At 44.6% G+C, this 12,616-nt stretch overlaps 1 protein-coding gene across 1 annotated transcript in view; it reads right to left on the bottom strand.

The window, feature by feature from the left end:
• The window catches only part of LOC310785744 (uncharacterized protein), a 43,278-nt gene extending 39,174 nt beyond the window's left edge, over positions 1 to 4,104 (bottom strand). The window contains exons 1-2 of the mRNA XM_083646877.1: positions 3,993 to 4,104; positions 3,324 to 3,602 (exon numbers count right to left, since the gene is read on the bottom strand). Of these exons, the coding sequence (XP_083503003.1) occupies positions 3,324 to 3,602; positions 3,993 to 4,065 (352 nt within the window). The 5' untranslated portion in view covers positions 4,066 to 4,104. The remainder of the gene's footprint in view (positions 1 to 3,323; positions 3,603 to 3,992) is intronic.
• Between the last annotated feature and the right edge of the window lie 8,512 nt (positions 4,105 to 12,616).

The raw sequence follows: 12,616 nt of genomic DNA, 5'->3' as shown, positions 1-12,616 counted from the left end.
TTTCCAAGCTGCTCGAGCAGGTGTGTGACATAGGGGATGGATGTGTGCAGGATGTCTTCCGTCTGACGTGCCAACCTCAGTCATTGGAGGGTTCCTCGCCGCCTGCAGCCACTCATGTGTCCATGTCTGAGGGAGAGGTCTCTTCCCTTCTTTCTGCTCATGATGACTGGGACTCAGCCCCGATGCAGCGCGCCGCTTCACTGGCCGGCCATCTGAGCGGTCTGACTCCTCCTGGTCAAGACTTGCTCCCCTCAATGTCTTTGGCTGATCTGCACACTCGTCAGCATCAAGATCCTGTCATCTCGAGGGTGCTGTTTTATGTTGTGAGGAAGCGCAGGCCCTCCAGACGTGAACGGTGTAATGAGTGCCAACACACCCTGAGAGTTCTGAAACAGTGGGAGAAGCTCACACTCTTGAATGATGTGCTATACAGAGTTATGAGAGACCCGTTGACCAAGCACAAGAGGTTTCAGTTTGTTCTGCCTGAGTCGTTGAAAGCAGAGGCGTTGTCTGGTATTCATGATCATGCAGGCCACCAGGGTCAGCCCCGCACACTCTCTCTCGCCCGTCAGCGTTTCTTCTGGTTCGATATGGAGAAGGATGTGCGCGACCACGTCAGGAACTGTCACAGGTGTATCCTCAGCAAGACGCCGGAGCCTGCCGCGAGAGCCCCACTGGAGAGCATTAAGACCTCTGCCCCACTGGAACTTGTGTGTATTGATTTCTGGTCAGCTGAGGACAACAACAACAAGTCTGTGGATGTGCTCGTAGTCACTGACCATTTCACCAAGTTGGCACATGCTTTCCCCTGTCAAGACCAGACTGCCAAGAAAGTAGCAAAGAAGCTCTGGGACAATTTCTTTTGTGTATATGGCTTTCCTCAGCGCCTCCACTCTGATCAAGGGGCTAATTTTGAGAGTGAGCTTATTGCAGAGCTTTTGGTGCTGGCGGGTGTTGACAAGTCCAGAACCTCTCCCTATCACCCCATGGGGAATGGGGGGACGGAGAGATTCAACCGGACCCTGGGCAACATGCTTAGATCTCTGCCTCCCAGATCAAAGTTAAAATGGCCGCAAATGGTCCAAACCATGACCTTTGTGTACAATTGCACAGTACACGAGACCACTGGATTTGCACCATTTTACTTGATGTTTGGGAGGGTCCCTAGGCTGCCGGTTGACCTCATGTTCAGAAATGTTCTCCATGATGAGGCTGTCTGTGACTATGACGCCTATGTGAAATCCCTGGTTGGTGACCTCCGCACTGCCATGCTACAGGCCCAGAAGAACTCTTCAGTTGAGCAGAAACACCAGTCTGACCAGTATAACAAAAAGGTCAAGGGCCTCCCTCTCTCTGTTGGCGACCAAGTTCTTGTGGCGAACAAGGGTCTCAGAGGAAAGCGTAAGCTCGCGGATAAATGGGAGCCTGTTGTTCATTCGGTGGTGGCCTCCAAGCCAGTCCTCCACATCTACAGGATCAGAGACCGAGACGGAAATGAGAGAGTGCTGCACCGGAATATGCTGCTTCAGGTCAACTTTCTCCCCCTGGATGGGCAGCTGGATAAGGGAGAGGCTTGCGTCCTCCGGAGCACTGGCTGTGTCGCTTCTCTGTCCGACATGCATGATGATGATGGGACTTCTGTGATGCAGACAGACATTCCAGCCGTTGTGCTGTCTCGGGCTGGTTCGCTGTCCAGCATGAGTGACCCTGTCAGTGACCGCACGGCTTCATGGGTCCGCGAACAGTCCATCGTTGATGATGATGATGATGGGAGCACTGCTGGCCCGTCCCCTCCAACTCTGGCCATTCCTGCTACTGGTGCTGTTTCTCCCTCTGTTGCATCCCCTACATCCCACCTCTCTCCTGTGTCACACTCTGTTTCTCCCTCTGTTCCATCCCCTACATCCCACCCCTCCCCTGTGTCACACTCGCCCCATGTTGATGTTAGTCCCATCCCAGCCTCTGGCGGGGGTGAGGGCCGTGCTTCACGTTTTGGCAGGGCTATTAAGCCTGTTAGGAGGCTGATAGAGGCTATGGTCTCGAAGCACCACACAGTGTCGATTTGATTTTGTTTGTTTGTTTTTAAAGAAGCTTTGTGAAACAGCTATAACCGTGGTGTTTTCCTGTTTTCTTGTGTGTTTTGAGCGTCTGGTTTGGAATCTGCTTTAGATATGTGTCCAAGTGACAGGTGGCATAGATTGTGTGGTGTAAATGGCACCTCATTTAGTCCATAGAGTGTCCTGAGATTCCGCTAGGCGCCGAGTGGGTCTCTGTCTCTCTTGACCTTTTTTTGGGTAGCAGTTATTGCTGATTATTACTAATCCACTGTATACTGTATGTGGTGGTATTCTTATGCCGGTTTATTGTCACGAGGTCACGATTCCAGTAATTCAGATGTGTTTTCTTTCTGTGTTTTTGTGGTTGCTATACATGCACAGGTACATGTTGGTACAATGCTGATGTTAGTGTAATTCTAGGGGGGTGAGTGTAACAAAATTGTTATGGCATATATAATTACACTAAATCTATTGTCTATCTCTGTTATTTGTTATTTTAATATATATACCTGGCAGTTTCTTTCTGCTTCCAACCCCACCCCTGCTGGCTAGTAATGGAATTCCTCCTTCCCAGTGCCTTTAATTTCCTGATTACGCCCCACCTCTTCCTCTTTAAACTGTTTCCTGTCGGGAGAGGTGGGTGATATTTTTGCTCAATAATATATCACATTACATCCTATAATCTCTGATAAGTTTCACTTATATTTTTGTTAGTCTCACCTTTATGATGTGTGGATGCGTCTGTTACATGGTAGATTTCAGTGTATCGATCCTTGTATAAGTGTATTTTGACGAGTGAAATCTGACGGCTGAACTTCCGCATTTTCCTTTGGTTTAATTTGTGCAGGATTGTGGTGGGGAGACGTGGAGAGTGGAGATTTATTTTGTTTATTTTTCTGTCTTGTCAGGTATGTTTAATGTGTTGTTTCACACATATTGATACGTTTTCACAATCGTTTAACGTCATACCGTCAGTCAATGTGGTGACTGCTCTTTAAACTGTTTCCTGTCGGGAGAGGATTGTGGTGGGGAGACGTGGAGAGTGGAGATTTATTTTGTTTATTTTTCTGTCTTGTCAGCAATACACGCATGACAAAGATACTCTGGTTGTCTGGGTCCTTTCTTCAATCACAAACACAACGCAGAAGTTCACCGGTTACATGTGTGCTGGTTCATATTCACTGTCATGTTTCTGTACATTAGAAACAGAAAAGACAGATGAACATTGTTGTATTGATGAAACTACATCAGGTCATGTGACTCTACCTGTTCTCTGCAGAGAGCTCTTCCCATAGGACACATACTTCTTCAGCCAATCAATGCAGGTCTGTGAATAATACTTCTTGTCCTCTGCTAATCTAGCTGTGTCATTATTCCATCTCTCTGTGGTGATGACAGCCTGTGGTTTAGCAGCGATCCATGTCCATGTTGTCATGTTCAACTCCAGCCAGTCTTCTCCATCATAGCCATACTGATCAACACCATTAACTTCTCCTGTCTCATCATCCCATTCACAGCCATACATCGTCTGGAGGGTGTGGACACCTGAGAGAGAGAGAGAGAGAGGGGGGGGAGGGAGGGAGAGAGAGAGAGAGAGAGAGAGAGAGGGGGGGGGGGAGGGAGGGAGAGAGAGAGAGAGAGAGAGAGAGAGGGAATGTGTGCTTGTGTGAGAGAGTAACAGAGTGTGTGTGTGTGTGTGTGTGTGTGTGTGTGTGTGTGTGTGAGTAACAGAGTTTGTGTGTGTGTGTGTGTGTGTGTGTGTGTGTGTGTGTGTGTGAGTAAGAGAGTTTGTGTGTGTGTGTGTGTGTGTGTGTGTGTGTGTGTGTGTGTGTGTGTGTGTGTGTGTGTCAGTGATGGAGGCTACATCTCTCTGCTACTTTACAACAAAGCAGGATGAAAAACATTTCAGCAGAATAAAGTGAAACATCAACAAACCTCCAGTTTGATTAAAGCGCCGCTTTGTCATCTCAATGTTGTTTTTGAAGTTCTGCTGGTTACTCAGACACATCTCAGTGTGTATATCCCAGAACTGTGGATCATCTGCTGTTGCGTTGATCATCCAGTCCTGTTTGGGTTCTGCTGTCTTGGTGTTGCTGTCACAGTGAAACACCTGAACTCCATCAACAAACCAAACCTGCACATACTCTGTGCTGTTTGTGACTCCAGAGGATGCAGTGCTGAGATACTTCAGGGAGTGAGTCACTGTGGGACAAACAGGGAAGAAACTCAGCTTTTGATTTACATTTTAAATACATTTTCACACACACACACACACACACACACACACACACACACACACACACATACACACACACACACACACACACACACACACACACACAAAGACATACACACACACACACACACACACACACACACACACACATTGATTGCGCTTGAAATAGAGAGATGGAAGGGGCAGTGTGTGTGTGTGTGTGTGTGTGTGTGTGTGTGTGTGTGTGTGTGTGTGTGTGTGTGTGTGTGTGTGTGTGTGTGGAAATGTGATGTGCTTTTTTTCTGGAGAGGTGTCGTGTGTGTCTCTCTCTCTCTCTCTCCCTTCCTCTCTCTCACACTCACCCACCACTCTCTCTGTCTCTCTGTATATCTCTCTCCCTCCCTCCCTCCCTCCCTCCCCTCTCTCTCTCTCTGCTCTCTCTCACACTCACCCACCTCTCTCTCTGTCTCTCTGTATCTCTCTCTCATTCCCTCCCTCCCTCCCTCCCTCCCTCCCTCTCTCTCTGCTCTCTCTCACACTCACCCACCTCTCTCTCTGTCTCTCTGTATCTCTCTCTCACTGCCTCCCTCCCTCCCTCTCTCTCTGCTCTCTCACTCACCCACCTCTCTCTCTGTCTCTCTGTATCTCTCTCTCATTCCCTCCCTCCCTCCCTCCCTCTCTCTCTGCTCTCTCTCTCACTCCCACCTCTCTCTCTGTCTCTCTGTATCTCCCTCTCGCTGCCTCCCTCCCTCCCCTCTCTCTCTGCTCTCAATCACACTCACCCACCGCTCTCTCTGGGAGCTTTCTCACTGGCAACAATTGTTTTCATTCAGTTTAATTCTAGGCTACCAGAGTACGATTGTCCCCCTCCCCTCTCCCCTGCTGGTCAGCTTTCACATTACAACATTTCTTCCGTGTTCGGGAATGGAATGGAACACTTGCAGAGTACGGTTCACATTCACAAGTGTTCTGTCTCCGGGCACACCAAAGCATTCCCCAGACCACCTTTTCAAGTGGACCCTGTCACCCTGTCACCCTGTCACCCTGTCACGGTGTTTCAACCCCAGACACGTAACGCAACATTCACCCTCGTCAAATGAAACCACACCAGGGTCACTTACTCACTTTGGAGACAAGTGTGCTCGGAAACGGTCCCGGGTCCTGAGTGTGAAAACACCCTCTGTATCTCTCTAGCTCTCTCTGCTCTCTCTGTAGCTCTCTCCCTCCCTCCCTCCCTCCCTCCCTCTCTCTGCTCTCACACTCACTCACCTACTGCTCTCTGTAGCTCTCTCTCCCTCTCTCCCTCCCTCCCTCTCTCTGCTCTCTCACACTCACTCACCTACTGCTCTCTCTGTAGCTCTCTCTCTCCCTCCCTCCCTCTCTCCCTCTGCTCTCTCACACTCACTCAGACCCCCTCCGAACGCGATCAACTCGCATGTACTCGCACTCACCCTGTCAAGCGCTGCCCCGCTGCTGTAGCTTGGTTGGCTGCCTTGCTGTATTTCCGTCTTCAAATTGGTCTATTTCAGTTTTGGCCCCTCCTCTTGTCTTGTCGCTTGTTGACGCCAGGTATCCCAGCATGCTTTGCAAGGTGACGAGCGACAGACTGCAGCGAGGGAAGGAGGGGCATTTCGAAATCGACCAATTGAAGACAGAAATACAGCAAGGCAGCCAACCACGCTGTAGCAGCGGGGCAGGGCTGACTGGGCAATAGCGAGTAAATCGCTCACCGCCCATGTTGGTGTGCAGGGCCCGTGACTTACTGCTCTCTCTGTAGCCCTCCCTCCCTCCCTCCCTCTCCCTCTCTCTCTCTCACACTCACCAACCTCTCTCTCTGTCTCTCTGTATATCTCTCTCCCTCCCTCCCTCCCTCCCTCCCTCTCTGCTCTCTCTCACACTCACTCACCCACTGCTCTCTCTAGCTCTCTCTCCCTCCCTCTCTCTCTGCAGCTGTACAAACCTTCAGCCTTCAATAACTTTGAACTATAATATAATAGTGTAGTGTTAGTGAGTCAAGAGTATGAAGACACTAACCCCAACAGGCTAGAACATTATATCCATTCTCCATTTGACTTAGCAATACTAGAAAGATTAAAATGTATTCAGGTTCATCAACTTAAAGGAGGACTTACCCCCTAGATATGTATTAGAACAGTGATTTGAAAATACCTATGGAAAAAACCAAGAAATGACATATGCTCTTGTCTATACTGGACTCTTTGGCTGTGTTGAAGTCCAGATTTTTTTTCGGAAATCGACGCCATTACAGTTTGCCTATTGCCTCAAAAATAATTTATTTGAGAGGGGCCATATCTGTATAAATATCAACAATTAGCCAACGCTGGTGGCCTGTATGGAAAGAGCTTTGCTCAAAATGGTTGAAAGTTATATCAATTTGGTAATTCAGTGGCGAACTAGAAATTTAATTATTTTTCTGCATGTAACTCTATGGCAGTGTGTTAAACTACGTTACGAGAGCAAAGTGGCATGGGCTCGTTACAGCAGCACACCGCACAATACGACAAACCCCCCGTTCTGGGGTAACACAATGCGAGATTTCTCTACGTCATTCCCTCGTCCAAGTTGCCATATAGTCCCTTTTTCATTTTAGTTTGGGGGCTTTTCGTGATTCTTGTTAAAAGTTGTGCAAAAGTTTTTTCCTCTCAGCGCAGTGCAGGCTGCCTGCGCCTCCTCCCTCCTGCCAGACCCCGGCTGCCGAAACAGCCTGCTGCATGCATGGGGCGCTTGTAACCTCACGGAGCAACAAACAAACAGACAGAAATAGCTGGTGTGCGATTTAGAGAATACAGTCTGAGATTGGGTACAGGATTGAGGGAATCCCGCATCTGTTTGCGAAGGTGCGACTGGACAGGACGCTTTTCACAGACGGGCACAGTAGTCGGAGCGAGGCGAGTGTCTCTCAGGGCTACTCAGGGCAGAGCTGCAGATCTCTCCTTCTCCTCCGCGCATTCAGTCTGTCCAAAATCATTACCGATATAATCTCAGTAGGAGGGATGCAGGGAAATATGATAGTAGCCGATGTGTTTAGAGAAGCTTTGTCACGTTGTCACGTCGTAGTATAGCGTTATATTTTACATGTGCGCTAAACTGCGACCATATTTGTTTGCGGAAATATCAGACTGCTCTCTCTGCTGCTCTCAGAGCACAGAGAGCCCAGCTGCTGCTGGCCTGCTGCGCGCGCCCGCGGAGCTTGGGGCTCGTCCATGTAACAGTACGACTCTCGCCTGCCTGGGCTGGAGACAGTGCTTGCAACTCGGACTGATAATATAAACATCATCATTCGAGCTTATCCAGGTAAGATATCAATAAAGTAATGACACATTCAGCGGGAAACTAACTATAATTATAGCTGCTGCGCAGCAATGGGTCGTGGCCGGGCAAGTCTCAAGGCTTTGATGATAGACCATACGGTTCAGAAGTTATGGACCAGAATGTAAAGAGGGCTGTTATAGCTCCACCATCTGCTCAATTTGTGTAATTCTTTCGTGTAGAATAAAAGGCCCCTCTGTGCACCTCCCTACCAAGTTTCGTAGCTGTAGCTGTTATGGTTTCTGAATTACAGCTAATTTACTGCAAGATTTTTCGAAACCCCATGCAAGTCAATGGGGAAAAAAAATATTATGACATCACAATTGCTCGAGTGACATCAGTGATGGCATCACAATTGCTTGACTGACTGATGACATCACAAATACAACCTAATTGCCAAATGTAACAAGATTTTTCGAAACCCCATGCAAGTCAATGGGGAAAAAAAATATTATGACATCACAATTGCTCGAGTGACATTAGTGATGGCATCACAATTGCTTGACTGACTGATGACATCACAAATACAACCTAATTGCCAAAGGTAATTAAGGTAATTAGGCTATACACGGGGCCAGAATTCAACGTTTTGATGCACTGTGGGCTCAATTTTTGACCGATCGAAAATCTGGTTTGATACTTTTGTGTAGAACAGTCTAACGATGCAGATACTGAAGTTTGGTGTCGTTTGAAGAAAAAATGTGGGAGGAGTAGGGTTTAATCAGGAGGATAAAGAATAATAATAATAATAATAATAATAATAATAATAAAGGCAAATACAAGAAGTGGCCTGGCGCTTCGCTGGCCCGGCCACTAATTAAGACATGTGCCAACTTTGACAACGTTTGGTTCAGTATTTTAAGAGCAAACTTCAATAAGAATAGGCTTGGAGTTCTGAGGAGCCGAAAGGGTACAGAGGGGGTAGGGGAGTAATTATCTTGAAATCCCATAGTCTTTGGGGACAACCTGACGTCAGGTTGTACCAAATCTCCCATTCATTTGAGAGAAAAAAAAAAGAAGCAGTCTTTGACCCTAAGAGGGCGCTTATGCCAGGTATGCTGCTGAAAAATGATATAAATGGTAAAATGGCAACAGTTTGGTGTCAAATGTGGAAATTCTGACCAGAATTCTTCACACATCACCCCCAAAGTCATATATATTGGTTAAAAGCTGAAAAAAAGTGTTTTGGAGGTAAGTCCTCCTTTAAAGCAGCTTAAAGTGATATCAGTCTACTAACACATTTCAGTGATAACAGCTACATGTTTAAAGTGATATCAGTCTACTAACACATTTCAGTGATAACAACTCCATGTTGAAAGCAGACATATGAAATGTGATCTTACCTGGAGATGCATCGTGACAGAGAAGGAGCAATAATATGAACACCTTCATCTTAGAAGTGACTTGAAACGAATGACAAAGTTTCTCCCGACTGATGCAGTCAGCAGTCAGCCTCACAGTCAACAGCCCAGTCCTAGCCAATAGGAATTCAGAAAAGACAGTGTGGTCATTGGTTGAGTTGATGAGACAGATTAAAATCCCCGTTCTTATCTGATCCACCCAATGCCTCTCAGTGAGTCAGCCTGATTCCAGCTTGGTTCTTCTCCTCTAGTTAGGTTAGAACCTTAAGAACCTCTAGAAACTAATTCTGTCATAGCCCATATACACTGTGCTCACCCCAAGCCCCCTTGAAGCCTGTTGATAGTTTCACACACACACACACACACACACACACACGCACGCACGCACGCACGCACACACACACACACACACACACACACACACACACACACACACACACACCCACACACACACACACACACACGGCAAGGACTTACGTGAAGGCAAGTTCTGTATAGCACATTTCAGCAACAAGGCAACTGAAAGTAGGCTAATTTAGATACAAATAAATACAAACAAAAGCATCAAGATGAAGTAGGAAAGAAAATGGACACAAAAGAACAAAAGGCTACAGAGATAGAAAAGATGAAAGACTTACAAAGTAAAGTAGTGCAGTTCAAATCAAGTGAAAAAGAAAGATAACAGAACACAAGATATTCACACTTTAGATGCACATTGTGAGTGAAACCATCTGTTTCTCTTTAATATTTTATCCTCTGTTCTTCTTGTCTCTACTCTTGATGTGTTATTTAGGTCAGAGCTCACTGCCTAAAGCAGAGGAGAAGCACAGATTGTATCATAGATAGTAAATGAAACACTCTGCCCACCATCTTATCTTATGGACCCAAACTAGGTCACGTGACGCAGAGATGCTCACAGGTCATTTTTTGCAAGTCCAAGTCAAGTCTCAAGTCTTTAGTCACAAGTCCAAGTCCAAGTCTCAAGTCTCAAGTCTCAAGTCTCAAGTCTCAAGTCTCAAGTCTCAAGTCTCTTATGGATGAGTGTTCCATCATCTGCTGAATGTCATCCGGTCTGCTGCTTAGAACACTGCAGAGCTAAAACTATAGAAATTCAAATAATGTACTGTATTATCCTCACTCCTTATCTATTAGAATACAGTAGCATCAATGATTAGAGATGACATTTCCTTAATTTTAATGCACACAAACAATTCAAAATTAAATAAAGAAAAATAAAGATTGTTCACAAGTCCCAAACCTTCAAGTCCAAGTCAAGTCTCTGAGCATGAGTCTCAAGTCCAGTCTCAAGTCACTGTGTGTGTGACTTAAGTGCGTCTCAAGTCCAAGTCTCAAGTCCAAGTCTGCATCTCTGCGTCAGAGCTGAGAGGGGCCCACCCTAACCACAAAAGTGCACTTCCTTCAAGCTGTTTTTAGACACACACTCAAGATGATGACTTTTATTACTTACCCAACAAAACTTGCAAAAGTTGACCGATTCACACAAATCTAAATATTTCATTTCATTTCAAATGTTTATTAGGATTAACCCCTTGAGATGTATCATCTCATTTTCGAGAGGGTCCCAACAAATTAAGTCACATTATATACAGTAACAAAACGACAAACATCAGGCAAAACTAAACTAACACAGACAAGAACAATACACAAACACATAAAATTCCTGAGAAAAACAAAAAGAAAGGCAAAGCAATCTCAAGATGACCAGAATGGCCGAAAACACAATGGATCGAGCACAAGGTACACAGTACAAACAGTAAATTAAGAAAAATAGCGACAGTTCAACGAAAGCAAGTACAGTCAGATTCAAGGTAAGATTTCAATGTCAATTTAAACAGGGAATGATGAGAGTGATCTAATTTCAACAGGTAGGTTATTCCAGTCAGCTGGGGCTTTAAACATAAACAATTTTTTACCAATGGTTTTGCGAACATGAGGGACAGAAAAATAACATTGAGTAGAATGCCGAACTAAGTAATGTGAAGTAAAAGGTACAAGAAGATGTTTTAAATAAGATGGATAATTGAGATGAATACATTTGAAAATAAGTTGCAGCCAATGAAAATGTCTTCTTGTGATAAGAGGTGGAAAACTAAGTGCATCATACATACTGTAGTGCAATGGTGGGTGCGAAAAGGACAACCAAGAACAAACCTACAGATTCTATTGTAAGCAATGTTAAGTGGAGCCAGGTCAGAATTAGATGCATTTTGGTAAATAACATCACAGTAGTCAAGCATTGGAAATATTAATTGAATGACAAGTTTCTTGCGGATTGAACCAGTAAAGCAATTTCGTGATCTATAAAGGACATTAAGGTCAAAGTTGACTTTATGTAAGAGATGGGCAATGTGTGACTTGAATGTAAGTGTGGGATCAAGCCATACACCAAGATATTTTATATTATCAACTCTATGCAGAGGAGTACCGTCATTACAGGTAATAACACAGGTGTCAGAAATGGAATAAAATTTATGTTTAGGCCAAAGATCATAAGATAGGACTTACTTTTATTGAGTAATAGTTTATTGTGTGAAAGCCATTTCTGCAAGATATTGAAATCGGACTGAAGCGAAGATTGGATTTGTGATAGATTAGGTTTGGAAGTGAAAATGACGGTATCATCTGCATAAAGCTGAGCACAACAGTTATTGAAAATAAGAGGTAAGTTATTAACAAAAATCGAGAAGAGAAGTGGTCCTAATGTTGATCCTTGGGGCACACCTCTTTCTTGAATCAATAAATCAGATGTGCACCCATGCAGCACAACACAGTGTTTTCTATTATGAAGATAGGCACTGAACAATGCAACTGCATGATTAGAGAGACCAATAGCATGAAGTTTATCAAGAAGTAGATAACGATCAACAAAATCAAAAGCTTTAGACAAATCAATAAATATTGCTCCTGTGAGCTCACCCTTATCAGCTGCAGAAAACACATCATCGTTAAGTAAGGCAGTGGCTGTAGAATGTTTAGGTCTGAAACCAGATTGCAATGGTGATAGGATATCATTGGTAGTAAGATAGAAAGCTGATTATAAATAAATTTTTCAAAAACTTTGGCAACAGAACAGATGATAGATATAGGTCTATAATTATTACGATCAAATACATCACCACCTTTATGAAGTGGGGTGATGCGTGCACATTTCCAGATAGCAGGTAGATCACATGAAGACAAAGAAAGATTAAATAGATCAGCAAGAGGGTAAATGAGAATATGCTAAACTAATTTGATGAAACGGTTTTCCAGACCATCAAGACCAGCACCACTGTTCACGTTCAGTTCGTTAATGACGTTCTGCACTTCAGTTGGTAAAATTTTTCGAAAAGAAAAATAACTATTGCAAGGTAAATTACGGTCAGGAGGACCAGTATTGAGGTGGGAGTCAGGTAATAGGGTCGAACAGACAGAGGAGAAATGTTGATTAAAAGATTGGGCTATAGATAATGAATCATGTATTATTGAGTTATCAACTTTAATTTGATTAATAGAATGTTTATCAGAGGTATTTATGATAGTTTTTATTAGCTTATATTTTAGCTTTGTATTTACCCATAATTATATAAGTTATAAGAGGAGTGTGACTTCTTCTTTTTCTGTTCACAATGTGCTCACTTCGTATGTATGAC

The sequence above is a fragment of the Poromitra crassiceps genome, assembly GCF_964638095.1.
Source record: "Poromitra crassiceps genome assembly, chromosome: 11".
Classification (NCBI taxonomy): domain Eukaryota; kingdom Metazoa; phylum Chordata; class Actinopteri; order Beryciformes; family Melamphaidae; genus Poromitra; species Poromitra crassiceps.
This window is presented reverse-complemented; position numbering and strand designations above follow the sequence as displayed.